General features: G+C 36.8%; 1 protein-coding gene across 2 annotated transcripts in view; it reads left to right on the top strand.

Moving 5' to 3' along the window:
• The window catches only part of hsd17b12b (hydroxysteroid (17-beta) dehydrogenase 12b), a 34,304-nt gene extending 21,634 nt beyond the window's left edge, over positions 1-12,670 (top strand). For both annotated transcript variants that reach the window (XM_042760684.1, XM_042760685.1), the window contains exons 2-11: positions 2,865-2,911; positions 3,317-3,392; positions 6,528-6,635; positions 6,862-6,926; positions 7,056-7,100; positions 8,535-8,569; positions 9,232-9,313; positions 10,570-10,635; positions 10,987-11,136; positions 11,762-12,670. In XM_042760684.1, coding sequence (XP_042616618.1) covers positions 2,865-2,911; positions 3,317-3,392; positions 6,528-6,635; positions 6,862-6,926; positions 7,056-7,100; positions 8,535-8,569; positions 9,232-9,313; positions 10,570-10,635; positions 10,987-11,136; positions 11,762-11,869 — 782 coding nt within the window. In that variant the 3' untranslated portion in view covers positions 11,870-12,670. The remainder of the gene's footprint in view (positions 1-2,864; positions 2,912-3,316; positions 3,393-6,527; positions 6,636-6,861; positions 6,927-7,055; positions 7,101-8,534; positions 8,570-9,231; positions 9,314-10,569; positions 10,636-10,986; positions 11,137-11,761) is intronic.
• Positions 12,671-15,939: the final 3,269 nt, after the last annotated feature.

Raw genomic sequence — 15,939 nt, 5'->3', positions numbered from 1 at the left:
CAGCTTCATTCTTGTTGGTTCATTCACTAGCTCCTCATAGTGTGACATTTCAGCTGGAGTGAATGCTGCATCAAATGCATGGGTTCTCCGTACCGGATGCATGTACGGCCTGGTGTGTGAGCCCGGGGAGGAGGAGTGCAGTGCATGTGATGCCGGGGGAAGCTGAGGCTCGTTTGTATTCAAGTGCTGCAGCTGTTCCAGACGAGGCTGCAGTGCCTGCCTGGTATTTTTAATCTCCTGTTCTTTTTTTAGCCTTCAGAATATTTAGCGGCAGCAGCATCAGTGTGCGCTGTGAGGGGGCATCTTCACTCTTATAAGATCATTTCTCAGTTGACCAGACTCCGGCATTTAATCTTTTAATGTAGCTCGAGAAGGTTGACGAAAAACACTTTTCTTCATGCTTGTGATAACCTGCCAGTCACTAATGTGAAATTAAAGAGGAGTGTTTCCCTGTTGCCACCTCACATGTTCGCAAAACTGAAATGCTTCTCCAGGTTGTCTAACCTTGTGGTTTTAATGGAGGATCATTTTGAGTTTTTCTCAGTTGCTTTTCATATGCCGGATAGGAAGGGGTTGTGTCTGACTAATGTACAGTTTGTGTGAGAAATTAATTCACTGGGCTGTTTAACGTCATTGTTTATCTCTATACTTTTAAAAATAACTTGAATCACACTGACACAAATTCCTCATCAATAGCTTTGGCATCAGCTTCCGAAGATTTTTCTCTGACATTTTCTAACAGATGATGTTCAAAATCTGTGAATGTTTTCACTTAGATGCAGGCTTAGTGCTGTATGTATCGCAGGAAATATCGTGCTGGATTTTTAGAAAGTGCTGGAATCCTTGTATTGCAGGTTAAGTTGTTACATTTTACTATAACCGTTTTCTTCAGAATGCAAATGAAGTGAAAATAGTTTATAATATATACTCTACTGTTCAGATGTCTGTGGTCAGAACATTCGTGCAAGGATGCGTTGACTTGATCAAAAGTGACAGTAAAGAAATTTATAATGTCACCAAAGATTTGAAGTTAATGCTGTTCTTGTGAACTCTCTACTGGTCGAGGAATCCTGAAAAAATAGCAGCAGCAGAACTGTTTTCAACACATGATTTCTGAAGGATCATGTGACACTGAAGACTGGAGTAATTGCTTTTGAACATTCAGCTTTGGCTTCACAGGAATAAATTACATTTTTAAATATATTAAAGAAAAAAAAATCTTAAATAGTTCACAGTATTACTGTGTAGTTTTGATGAAATAAATGCAGCCTAGCTGAGATTTCTTTCAAGAATCAATGTTATCCTCAGTGAAATTGAGAATGATTTGTACAATAGTCAAATGCCTTACATTTTGTACTATTTTTCTGTTATATTCTGTTTATCGTTATGTGATATTGTGATTTTTATATTTGAATTAAATTCTATTTAAATGGATAGTTTGCTCACAGATGATGATACATTATTTTTGGTGACTCTCTCTTTTAAGCAAGTAAGACCTTGAGTGGCACATTCCTTATCTTATATTAAGCTGTTTGTGTTATTGTTTAAGGAACACATTATAATGCATCGACATTTCTTCATAAATTTGTCATCATTGAAGGACAAGGCTACTTTGCTGTTATGAAATTCGAAACATGCTAGAGTCTTGAAATGCACGGTTATTAAATAGCTAATGTAGTTTGTGGATTGTGCTTTACTCAGAATAGTCATTGTGAAACAGTGTTCTTAGTTTTACTCAAATCAAGATGTTTTTGCGCCTTTTCTGCAGACAGGATGTGAACAGATATATCTTCTTTACACCAGATGTCTAGGTAAACTGTATATTACATATGTGATACGATACAATGGCGCTAAACACGTGATGGCTTTTTTTTTACTAAATAGAGTTTTTCTGAATAAGACTCGCATTCATTCACATTTCCAGCATGTGTTGTGGACATTGCTCAGGGTGTGTTATGAGATGGAGGCTTTTGGCCATACAGCAGCATTCATAAAAATCTCCCTCTCTCAGTCCTCACCTATCTGTACATGCTCGGAGCATTTCGGCCCAACCAGTGTTTTTTTCCCTTCCGCTCATGTGGAGTAATGTATTGTAAATGTGCTTAAAAATAACTGGGAAAATGGTTCCCTTGCCTCTAACTGTGTGCCGCCCCCTCCCAACTGTACTCTCTGTTAGCCGCTTGCCTTTCACTCTTCCCTTTTCTATTTTTAACTGCCCCCAGGATCAGTCCTCATTCGCTCCTCCCTTTTTGTGCTGTCTTATTGTTCGTCATCCACCCCTCCCTCGCCACACTCTCTTGTGTTACTCCAGCCGGTGTATGCGGGCTGCCCATGTAAATCTTTAATCAGTGCTGGCATTTCTGACACCAAAGATGCCAGGCTAAGGGGTGGGGATATGTGTCCCGTGTCCTTGGTGCTCGGTGAACAAGGAAGAGAGCATGAATTCAAGCTTGTCTGCTCTTTCTAAAAATGTGAAGCCGTTTCCCTCTTTGCTTGCCTTCAGGCTATTTTTACAAAGGCGAACTGTGTTTGAGGGCTAACGGGGCTTGTTATGTAGGTGTAGTCTGGACAACTAATCAAAAGTGGTACAGGAACATGTCTGTTTTGCTGTCATTTCCAGGCTTTCATCAGCAGACACCTATGTTTAACGTGTCTGATAAATTGAAAATAATACAGTTCGTTTTTATGGTTGAATTTAAAGACATCTTTCTTCTCTCACGACAGTAACAGCTTGCATTGTTTATTAAAATGCATAATTACACCTCTTATCAGTGTGTCTTTACACATATGTTGAGTTACGTGGTATGCATTTAGAGTGCCTGATAATTTTCAATCTCTGACTGACTCTGTCTTTTTCTCTATAGTTGTGACTGGGGCCACTGATGGAATTGGAAAAGCCTATGCGGAGGAGGTAAGATTTCTCAGGTTTTATTTGTCAGGTTTTTTTTCTTCCCTCTCTTCACGGAAATCACAGTGAGTCATCAAACTAGAGGTCTCAGTCAGAGTTCAGGGAGAACTCCACTCTCAAAGGTTTGCCTTGTACAGTCGACAAACCCAGCAAGCATTAGCCACCCTGCTGCTTCTGCTTTATGAATTGTGCTTTTTGTTATATACTGTTTTGATCTGATTCTGTAATAGTGTACTAGAATGATTAGGATCGTGTTGATGGTAATATGGATCGAAATGGATGATTTGATTGTAAAGGCTAGTTTACTGTAAATATGGTCTGATTATAAGCGATTTAAAGTATAATCAAAATAAAATAATACAGTTATAAAAATAATGTTTAATGTGAAATGTTTCTGATTCTGTGCAGCTTGCTCGACGAGGTTTTGCTATCGTTCTCATCAGCCGTACTCAAGAGAAGCTGGATGAAGTGTCCAAAGCTATTGGTAGGTGCCTGCATAGATCTTTGTAAGAACACTGTATGGACCTCATTTACTAAATGCGAGTAGAATGAAAAAAACATTAAACTGAGGTGCTGACTCTGTGTGGTGAGTGCTTTGGTGCTGTTGTCCTGTGGCTGTCGTTGCATCTTCCAGGTGGATGCTTCACACTGGTGGTGGTTGAGGGGAGACGCCCCCCCCCCCCCACCCACATGATTGTAAAGTGCTTTAGATGTACAGCAATACACAATCAATTGCTATATAAATGCATGATTCATTCATAAAAATACACCTGCTCCCAAACATGCATTCATTATGTGTGAAACATCAGAACATTTTGTGTTCTTTTAGACAAAATGACACTAACACTATTTAAAATAATAATATATATAATAACTAAATCAATTATTTAAATATGAAAATAAATTTCACTGATGATTTATAACAGCTGCATAGTCCATGTTCCTTTTTATTATAGATTACTATTATTCAGAGTGTGTGTGGTATCTGTCTGCAAGATTGACACTTTATTTATATTTTTATTATGCATATGGACAATTAGTCTATTTTGCGTTTAAGGAAATTACTGGACCCTTACCTGAGAAGAGAGTCCAGAAGATCCCACAGCCTTCCTGTACACACAATTCATATAGTTGTGATTTCAATGGCGGTATTTTTATATGTATTGTGAATGAGCGTGCACTATTTGTAAAATGATTGTATCTGAGGTTTTACAAAGCATTTGTGAATCAGGAGCGCTTTTCAAGGAAGGTCTGCATTACACGCATTATGGAAAATATAAAAATAAAAACACTTTTAAAATATGTCAGTAGTAGAATAACACTGATATTTATTGACAACGCTTTTGTAGCTTTTGTTATTGACAGTATCAAAATAGCCAAATATTGTGTGGTTATGCCACCACTCGGTTAATTCATTATTTAAAAATACACTTATGAAATTAATACTCTGATCATTGTGTTCCTAATTCTGTTGTTTTGTGTGCAATTTGTTGCTGTAGAAAGAAAATTCAATTTCAAAAAATATTTTAATCATTTACAATTTTATACGTATAATTCATTTTTGATTGTGTTCTTTATACCCCTGGCACCACAAGAACAAAGTAAAGGCAGGATCTTCTAGTATGGCATTGTTGAATGAATGGAGCAGCAGTGGCTGAATCGCAGATGCACCCCCCCCCCATTCATTTTTTCTTGTCCTTTGGTTGGCTGACTCCTGATCTGAGGAGCATGGCATGATTTAGAGCATGCACGCACGTGTGTGTGCCCATGTGCTGTAAAATGTGCATTTGTGTTTGCTTGTGTGCAGAGGACCTGTGGGGTACATATTTGTGTGTGTGAAAGTCGTGAGGAGCAAGTGCTGCTCCTGTTTGTGAGGCAGCGAGTGTCTCCCTCTGCTAAATGAATGTGGATGTTAATGAGCGGAGTTATTTTTAGCTCTGTGTTGAAAGGCAGGCACTCTGCCAATTGAGCTGCCTGGCTGCTGCAGCAGAGCGCGACTTTACAGATGGAGGTGGATCCTGGAGATGTCATGGCGGGGATGAGAGAGAGAGTAAGAGAGCATCAAATGGAGGAAATCAGCCCAGTGACCTCCACTGAACACTGCCAAATACAGTCATGTGCATCTTTCATTGGATGCAATTGGAATTATTTGACAAAAGTGATGGACATAATGACTGTTGCGTTACATGTGTGGTGTAGACCTTCAAATGGGCGGGACTTTGGTATGGTGTATATTATATTCAAACTTGTGTTTTATACAGTATTTTTTAGGGCTGCACGATTACTCAAAATTAAACCAAAATCGCTATATTTTATAGTGGGATATGAAGATAAGTCAAATATGAAGCTGGGCACTGTGATCATTTACACATGAGCAGCTTGTGATCTGGTGTTTTCAGTGTCTCAGAGCACATGAGCTTATAATATTCAATTGAGAATGTCTTCCCTAACTAACTTTTAATGAGAGGCATTTATAACTGCTGTTTTCTACTAAAATAACAGTTTGATTGGAAAATAAGAAATAAAGATGTAAACATTAGTTTTGTCATTTAATAGCTGTACTGTAAAATAAATTTAGTATTGTTTTTCTTAATTTCTAGATTTTTTATTTTTTTATTTTTACAGTTACATATAATGAAAGTAATATTTCTTATGTTTAATATTTTATTTAGTAGTAGTATTGTTAATGATGGTAATAACAATAACATTATTATTATTATTGGTGTTGTGTTCTTGATTTCTAATCTCAATTTTGGGTCAAATTATGCAGCCTTACAAACAAACAAGATTTTTTTTTTTTGCATTGTAAATCATAATTGCAATTTTTATCTTGAAATTATTTATGAAATTTGCACTGTGAAGTAGGATCCGACTAATGCTAATGATGTCACAGTGATGACGTATTGGCCAAAATATCAGTGTACTAGTATTTTACACTAATGATTGTGCCAAAATGCCAAAGTGAACTGAAATTAGACCGTAGACTTTTAAGATTCATCTTGTGTTTTTTTTTTTTTTTTACACACAAATATGCCCAATCGATATCAGTTTCAGAGCTTTTCTTTCAATACATATTTGGTACAAATTTAACACAGACACAGCAAAAAAAAAAAAAAGAAAAAAAACCCTGAAGACCTGGTTAACTAAAAAATATATAACATTATACACCAGTACAGCAAATTCTCACCAGGTTGAGATTTATTAGGATATTTTATCTTTTTATACCCCCATTTTCCTAGTGTGACTTTCTGAATGCATACTGTATATACATGTCAGATTTCTTTCAATAAAGCAGAGGAGTGTCTACTACAGCGAGTATGTAATTGGAGTTAAAGTACTTTTACAATAGAGCATTTTAGTGTATTTAACAGAATTGAATGATGCTCTGGTAAAGAGAAACTGCAATTGCAGTTTAAGTGACTTGCTTTGCTGCAGTGATGTTATTTGATGTTAGTTATATTAGTTGATTTAAATTGGAACTTTTACATTAAAAACAGTGTCTCACTTTAATCGAATCAAAGGCAGCACTGCATCATGTTGTTAACATTCTCTGACATTCTATAAAGCACTTGCATTCTTAATGTTTCGCAATTGTCTTCTTTTCCTTCTGTTCCCCCAGAGAGCAAGTATAATGTAGAGACCAAAACCATTTCTGCTGACTTTGGATCTGTGGACATCTACCCGAAGATCGAGTCTGGACTGGCCGGACTGGAAATAGGAGTTTTAGGTATGTTACATATCTATCATTTAGTTGATAGAGGAATTATCTCTTCAGTTATGCTTTAGTATTTGCTGCCAGCTATGGGAAGGTGGAGGGAACTACCTGTGTTTCCAGAATAATGTTTTTTTTTTTTTTTTATTATTATCATTATTATTACTCAATCGCTTTGCAAGTCATTTTTTTTTATTAAATAACTTGCTCTTAAATTCTTGTATGTCTCTTTCTCCTGCAGTTAACAATGTTGGAGTGTCTTATTCCTACCCAGAGTTCTTCCTCAACATTCCTGATGTTGACAGTGTGAGTTTGTGCAGCCACTTGCGCATTACGCAAAACTTCCATTTGATTAACAGAAGTATAAAAGTCTGTTGTGAGTTGTTTTGTTGCTGTTTGTTTTGGTTGGTAACGTATTGACAGTTGTGATTGCAGTTCATCAACAATATGATCAACATCAACATCACATCAGTTTGTCAGGTAAGAGAAAGTTGCTCCTCACTCAAGTCTTAGAAACCGCCTTTACTAGTCCACTGTGACTGAAAACACAGTGTATGTATAAATTAGACATGTACTGATACAAAATTTTTCTGCCGATATGATAGCCGAATATTCAGAATGACATCTGCTGATACTGATAAAAATATCTCTGAACTAATGCTGTAAACCATGAGATGCCGGGGCCAAAAGGCACTTTGCAATTACTAAATTTATCTAATTAGATTTATCTGCTGATACTGATTATCGGCCGATACATCTGTGCATCCTTAGTATAAATGACACAAACAGTCATAACATAGTTTTTATAATTTGTCATGTCATAATTTAGTCTTTGGTCATTTTTTGCTGGTGTGCTTTTAAGACTAAATGGCCTTTTTGCCTACATTTTTGTAACATTAATAATGTCTGTCCAGCTTCCTCTGTATTACCACACTGTGTCTTGGCAGGCCAAGTTTCTGAACACAAAATAAGTGCTGCTGGCATGAAATGATGGTGGTCATGTGTGTATGTGTTCATGTATTCAATGGTTTGGAATTAGAAAGATGCAGAACGCCTTTGTGCACTGGAAAGGAAGGTTTTGCATTCTGATTCTAACAGTGTTTTAATATTACACTTAAGCTTTATTCTTTTATCAAGGATAAAATTATTCCTCATAATGTGATTAACAAATTTGACTCATTGATTAAATATTTACATCACTTCCTATATATAAACACTTGTTTGTACTCAGGAAAGTTGTGTGTAGCTCACTGCATCTGCAGGTCTTTATTATACAGTCTGAAAGTTTGAGTCTATGCTGCCACCTTCAGGATCCAAAATGTATTATTCTGTCAATACAGTGTGTGTGGTTTGCAAAAAAACGTCCATTCATAGACATGGGACAGAGTTAAGGTTTATAGTGTGCATTTATGCATATGTGAAATATTACTGAAAAGATTGTTGGAATTGATCAGATTTTCTAATCATTTATTTGATTTTATTTGAAGTGAAAGTGAAAGTGAAAGTGAAAGTGACGTGACATTCAGCCAAGTATGGTGACCCATACTCAGAATTTGTGCTCTGCATTTAACCCATCCGAAGTGCACACACACAGAGCAGTGAACACACACACACTGTGAACACACACCCGGAGCAGTGGGCAGCCATTTATGCTGCGGCGCCCGGGGAGCAGTTGGGGTTCAGTGCCTTGCTCAAGGGCACCTAAGTCGTGGTATTGAGGGTGGAGAGAGCGCTGTACATTCACTCCCCCCACCCACAATTCCTGCCGGCCCGAGACTCGAACTCACAACCCTTCGATTGGGAGTCCGACTCTCTAACCATTAGGCCACGACTTCCCCATTTATTATTTATTTGTGTAATAGTCTTTAAAGCTTGTAGATCTGATTCATGTGCTCTATCCCTGCACTATTGTAGATGACTCGTTTGATACTGCCCAGGATGGTAGATAGGTAAGTTTAGAAATGACCACACTATGATTCTGTTGACATTCAAAGTAGTGTTTGGTAAAGCAGATGGAATGATTCTTCTTCGAAGCATTATGACTAACTAGTATGTCCCAAAGGAGTGTGTCATGCAAATTTTTATGTGGTTATTTTTGTACTGTTCAGTCATCCCATACTTACATAGTGGTTTTGGCCTTTATTCTTGCACACTTCAGTCCAGTAATATAGTAGTTCACCCCCCCCCCCCCCCCCCCAAAAATAAATAAATAAATAAATAAACTAAAATAAATAATCTTCTTTTGTGTTCAGTAGAAGAAAAAAAATTAATAATAATTTTTTACCAGCCAATGTATTTAGTAATGGTCTTCCTAAGTTTGGAGAATAAAAGCCATACTAAAAGTATCTGTAGCTCCTCCCATCTAGAGCCTCTGGTGTGCACTAGTACATAATAGAACATGGGCACCAGTTGCCATAGCAACAGGGATGCAAGAATCCATTTGCAGGTACCAGTGTGTTATCAGGGATAACTCTGTGCTGTCAAAAGAGTCAAGTGAAAATGAAACAAATACATGGGACATTTTAAGCACCGTTGTCTGTAGAAAACATGCTTACGTGCTGCTCCACGAGAGTTCGAACATTAATTGGTGAAAAAACACTACTCTTTCCAGGTCTAAAGGAGTGATCTTGAATGTTGCTTCTGCGAGTGGCATGTACCCAGTTCCTCTCCTCACCCTCTATTCTTCCTCGAAGGCAAGTCATCTTTCTCTTATTTTCTCTACCTTGGATCAGGTCTCCATATCTTTGTGAGAAAAGTCCGTCTGGTCTTTTGTTGCTAAAGTTCTCAGAGGATGTTGCTGTATGCTGTATGGTTAGCAGCACTATTTTGATCAAATTAGTTGTTAAGTTGGCTTGAGAAAACCAACTTACTGAAATGCTATTTAAACTTCTTATTATTCTTCTTCTGAGACTAAAATGATCAACTCTAACTCCTCCTAGAGTTTTAACTCTACAGACTCCAAACTCAGCCCAGCTCTTCAGACTGATCTCACCGACTGTGCTGTATCTTTTCTAACTGATCCGACTTACGGTTTTCATAAAAATGAAGATTAAAAATAATAAAAATCACATAGACTTACACATAGACCTATCTATCTATCTATCTATCTATCTATCTATCTATCTATCTATCTATCTATCTATCTATCTATCTATCTATCTATCTATCTATCTATCTATCTATCTATCTATCTATCTATCATCATAGCAACACTCTAGCAACTATCAAACCAACCTAGCAACCACACCTGGTACCCTAGCAACCACATAGCAACAACCAAGCAACCAACCCGAGTACCTTAGCAAACGGTTAACAACATCTTAGCTACCACCAGGGGTACCCTAGCAACCACCAGGTGTACCCTAGCAACCGCATAGCAAAACCCTAGCAACCAACCCGGGTACCCTAGCAACCGCATAGCAACACGTAAGCAACCACACCGGGTACCCTAGCAACCGCGTAGCAACACCCTAGCAACCACCCCGGGAACACTAGCAACCACGTAGCAACACCTTAGCAACCACCCCAAGTTCCCTAGCAACCGCATAGCAACACATTAGCAACCACCAGGGGTACCCTAGCAACCGCATAGCAACACCCTAGCAACCACCAGGTACCCTAGCAACTGCTCTAGTAACCACCCCTAGCAACCAAATAGCAACACCTTAGCAACCACACGGGTATTCTAGCAGCTGCATATCTATCTATCTCTGACAGACTCTATTGCCTTCAAAACATCTATTGCCTTAAACTTTTTAATTTTTTTCAAACTTTTTCAAACTTCCTAGTCCGGCTTTCTCAAGCCAACTTAAAGTTGAAAAACTTTTTCATCTAGTTTATATTACAAGGCTACTGCAGCTTGATGGACTGGGTTATTTGTTTATTTTATTTTTTTTAACATTCATGATTTTAAAGGACATACATTACATGATTATTCTTACACCTCCAGGCCTTTGTGGACTACTTCTCCCGTGGTCTTGCTGCTGAATACAAAAGCAAAGGGATTATTATACAGGTAATTTATAAACAGTAGTTTAAAAATTAAAGTCAATACAGAATTCAGACATCATTATATTAGTTGTTTAGTAAAAAGAGTGACATGTAAATATGCAAAGATTAATTTAAGTATAATGCCATTTGATATCTATCTATCTATCTATCTATCTATCTATCTATCTATCTATCTATCTATCTATCTATCTATCTATCTATCTATCTATCTATCTATCTATCTATCTATCTATCTATCTATCTATCTATCTATCTATCTATCTATCGTCTGTCTGTCTGTCTGTTTTTTTTTTTTTGCTAGTAATAATGATGTTCATTGCTTACACTGATAATGTGTCTTGTGTAACTCTTTGAAAGTGTGCTGCCGTTTTATGTGACGACCAAACTGAGTAAAATCAGGAGGCCCACTCTTGACATCCCCTCTCCGGAACGCTATGTTAAAGCCCAGCTGTGCACTGTAGGGCTGCAGACTCAGTCGAATGGTTACTTCCCTCATGCCGTCATGGTGAGACCCTCTTAAAATGCCTTCATCTTTAATTCAGTGTTCAGGTCTACAATTAATCAATTATACACTACTCTTCAAAAGTTTGGGGTCAGTAAGATTTTTTTTTTATGTTTTTGGAAGAAATCTGTTATGCTCACCAAGGCTGTATTTATTTGATAAAAAATGCAGTTAAAGTTTATAGTTTTTTTTTATATATTATAAAATAGTCCAAATAGTATTTATCCAAGTTGAAAAAAATTGTGCTACTTAAAGTTTTTGTGGAAACTGTGATACGTTTTTTATTTATTTATTTATTTATTTTTTAGGATTTTTAGATTAATAGACAGTTCAAAAGAACAGCATTTATTTGGTTATTTAAAATAGGAATCTTTTGTAACATTATAAATGTCTTTACTGTCTCTTTTGATCAATTTAATGCACCCTTGCTGAAAAAAAAAAAAAAAAAACCGATTTGCACTGACCCCAAACTTTTGAACAGTGGTGTACATTCTACAAACTATGCTTAATAGGACCATTTAGAATGATGAAAGCTTGTATATGATACAAACTATAGTACTAAAGTGGATTATTTTCATATTCTGTATTTTGACAGTCTAACAAGTCTGTTATTATGTCATTGATGCAGGGTTGGGTGACTACTGCTCTGCTTCCTGCAAAATTGCTCAACAAATATGTGATGAGCATGGGGTTGTCCCAGCGTGCACGCTATCTGAAGAAACAGAAGCAAGGTTAGAAACAGAAAAGGGACAGACAGAGGGATGAAGGGATGGTGTGATTAAAGAAAAGGAGGGACCAACCAACCAACCAACCAAAAATAAATAAATAAATCCCCAATCTCTCTTCCCTTTTGCTATCAAGGACCAAGAGCACTCACACCCAACTGCTCCTGAGATGGTTAAAAAAAAGCATGATTTGCTTGAACAGCCTTTGCTTAGTTTGGTAAGACAGCCACAGAAAAGCTGAAGTTCCTAACAGTCACTAACAGCATTGATCAGTGCAGTTTGTTTGGTTTTCTTTTAAAGAAAGTACATATTTAGTAGTTCTCTGGTAATAGTCATCTGATGAACATAAATAATGAGAAAAATGTTCTCCAGCTGAATGAAATGTCTATTCGCACAACAACACGTCCATTAACATAATTGATATGATTGAAATTAGGCAGCTTGCCCTCAATCGTTTAAAAATTGCATCTGCAACGTCTACAAAATGGTTCACTTATAATCTTGGTCAATATTTGCTTTTTTTCCCATCTGACTCAGCAGTTGTTTATTAACTAAATGCACTACATGAACTATTTGTGCCCATCACAGATGGCACTATGCTTTCTATCTTTAGAGCATCTTTTTGAATGGAGATGTGATTTATATTGCACTAACATTGTTGTGGAATGTTTGTGTACGTCCTGTATGGTTAACTTTGTAATGCTGGTACTGCTGGTGACAGGAAGCAAATTTCAACTCTGACACCAGTTTATTTGAATGCTCAGGCTGTTATTCCGTTATTATCTGGTCAATGATAATGCAGTATTTTCTCCTAAACAGAATTCCTGAATTCATTATAAATGAAGCTGTTCTTAGAAGTCATGAACACCTTTTACAAGACAAAAGTCTAAGGCCTGCAACATCAGACTAAATGCACTCAGTATGCCTGCTTGTGAATTGATCTTGCATTTCAAATAAAAACATCTCTTTTAATAATGTTTCTAACTCTTATGTTTGATGGATTTGATACACAAATGGGAGCTGTTAGTTGACATTGATTATAATGCATATATTGTTATATAGCACATGGCTGTGTTTGTGGTAAATTGATAAAGATTGAAGGAGAAAGTTTAGACACTATTCAGTAAGACTGTCATCATGATGATTTTGGCATGGCTTCATTCCCTTAATAGATCATCTTTCTATAGCAAAATAAATATAATTGTGTGTAGCGCTGAAACCCTATTGTAATTGTTAGAATGGCCAAGGATCAGCAAACTCCATGTTAAACTCATTGGGCAGACCAAACCCAAATAGACTTGAAACTTGGAGGGATGATAGTACTCATACCATCTACGTCACCAAGGCTCACCCAAATCGGCCTGATGGGGGTGCTATAGCAATCAAAAGTACAAAGTCTCTCATAACTCCTAAACCGCAGGCTCACATCAGCCTGGCGAAATGTTCGTTTTTTTTTTGGGATTTTTTGAAAAACCTACTTTTGTGAACTAGTCCTAGGTTTTTCACCCGATCGGAACCAAAGCAGAAAGATTCTCTGGAGAGTGAATATCAATAATTATCAAAAAAAGTTGTATTTTCGACTCACTGTCATAAAGGGATGCCAAAACATTCAAAAGGGGCAGGGACACTTTTACTAAACTGGCTATAACTTTTGAATGGAATGAGATATCATCAGACTCAGAACACTCATGAAAGAGCTCAATCTGAGGTCACACGCTATAAGAGGAAAAAAAAACAAACATAAAAATGTCTATAACTACGCAACCATTTCTCCGATCAACATGAAAAAGGACATTTGCATATCAAAAACATTGCCGCCACTGGCCAGTGAATTTTGAGCACCTATTAGACAAGGCTAAAGGAGGTCAATCAGAATTAAACTCAGTGGGCCTATTTGACTCATGGTCTGAGAAATCTGAAAGAAATCGGTCACTGGGGGACAAGATCACATTTTTTTTTTCAAGGCTGTAAATGTTTGTATGTTGCAAATGAATGATTTTGACAATAATAATTTATATAATTTATATAAAATATAATTAAACAAAGAATCAGATGTGAAACCACTGGCTGTAATGGAACATAACACTTTGGATGGCGTTACTTTTTTGACCACTATATGGCCACAGCATAAACCGTTTTAAAAAGCTTAGAGTAATGAACCTTTTTCCGATTAGTGATGGGAAGTAAAGTAAAGTACAGATCATTTTGCCGACTCTGACCTTTTTTTTGAGTCATTTCGTTCATTTTAGCAAAATGTCATTAAAATGTTACGTGTTACTTCGGCTCAGACAATCCATCCAAGATTGTGGAATGAGTGGTTGTGCTTTTCTGTTGAGAAACTTTGAGGAAATTTTGTCACACACATTCAGCAATGTTTGTATAATACATATGCATAAGATTTTGTTACCGGGTGTATATAGTCATATTTTAAGTTGAATTTTACGCGTTTTGTTGCTTTATTTGTTATATTGAGAACTTTATCTCAGAACCTGTCAGACTTTAATATGGAGAAAAACTTGACGTGTGAATCATGTACTGCGGAAGAAATGGAGATAGTTACCATCAAAGATAAGAGAGTGATTCAAGACACACACTCCTACTGCTGCAAGGCTTACAAGGAAAGTGTGATTCAAGCCCTAATACACCGGAGAAAAAAATTTCCAAGAAAGTGCGCAAAGTACAGATACAAGTAAGTTATGAACCATCTTTGGCGACTTACAAGACAATATCATTCTTATCACTGCAAAAATCAATGAAAGAGCAGACCAAACTGATGAAGCTGTTAAACACAACATGCTGCAAACAGAGGGGCTTAAAAAATCGCTACAAAGAAAACGCTACAACGAAGATGAGAGTGGAACAAATGCAAAAGAAAGTTAATGAAATGGAGCAAAAGCTGAATGATGCTGATCGGTATAGCTGTCGGTACAATCTTCGTGTATATGGAGTAGCCGAAGAGTGGGAGGAAAACATTAAAGTTGAGGTAAAAGAGATTTGCGTGCAGCAATTCCAGCCAGTGATGGTGAAGCAGTCGTGGCAGCAGTGGACGTGGCTCATCGCATCGGCACAGGCCAGTGATCATCAGATTTACGTCTAGATCATCAAGGGATGCTTTATGGAAAGGTACCAAGAACATTGAATTCCTCAAGAGCAGAGGTTTTCAAGTGAAGGAAGATCTAACAGCTGATGACAGGGCAACATGTGCTCATCTGTGGCTATTTGTGGAGAAGGCTAGGAAGAATGGGGAGAAAGCTTACATAATAGGTAACAAAGCATTTGTGAATGGAAAAGAAATTAAAGGATGAACATTTTAGTAGGGTCCATTTCTTCACCAATAATCAGAGACTTCAAGTACTGACTGTTTATCTGTTAGATACTGTTTCTTGTGACTGCTGAAGTCAAAAAAGACTTCTGAGTTATTGTTAATAAATGCAACAAGTATAGTGTGTGATATCGTATGTTCTTACTAAATGCTAACTGTTTACTTTGTTATTGTTCATGTCAATTTAAATTTTTCCGATTATTGCCAGAGGTATAAGAAACCAACTGAAAAGGAAATCTTTATTTTTGTATTGTCAAAGCAAAGGTGCAGACTTTTATTTTATTCAAGAATCTCATGCTTGTGAAGCAGATGTAAATGTTTGGATTAGTCAGTGGGGGAATGATGTTTGGTTCTCATTTGATACGATCCAATCTGCATGGGTAGTTATATTCAAAGGTAAATTCAAAGGACACATTCACAGTAAGCAAACAGATACTAAAGGAAGATGGATAATTTTACATAGTATTGATCTCTCCCAATTTATTATAGTAAATATTTATTCCACAAATAATAAGCAGAAGAATAACCATTTGTTTTTAACAATTGAAATTAAAATTAACCAACTGACTTCCAAATTTCCTTTTGCAATTATTATATGGGGTGGGGACTTAAAATACATATGTGCAAGAATGGATCTTTTAGATATCTGGAGACATACTTACCCACAGCAAATAATGTATACCTGGAGTAATAATGATCTGACTAAACACTCTTGTATAGATTTTTGGCTAATTTCTGAAAATGGTGCTGGTGATATTG

Source organism: Cyprinus carpio, chromosome A7 (genome assembly GCF_018340385.1).
Source record: "Cyprinus carpio isolate SPL01 chromosome A7, ASM1834038v1, whole genome shotgun sequence".
Taxonomy (NCBI): Eukaryota; Metazoa; Chordata; class Actinopteri; order Cypriniformes; family Cyprinidae; genus Cyprinus; species Cyprinus carpio.
Note: the sequence above shows the minus strand (reverse complement) of the source record. Positions and strands in the feature narration are given on the sequence as shown.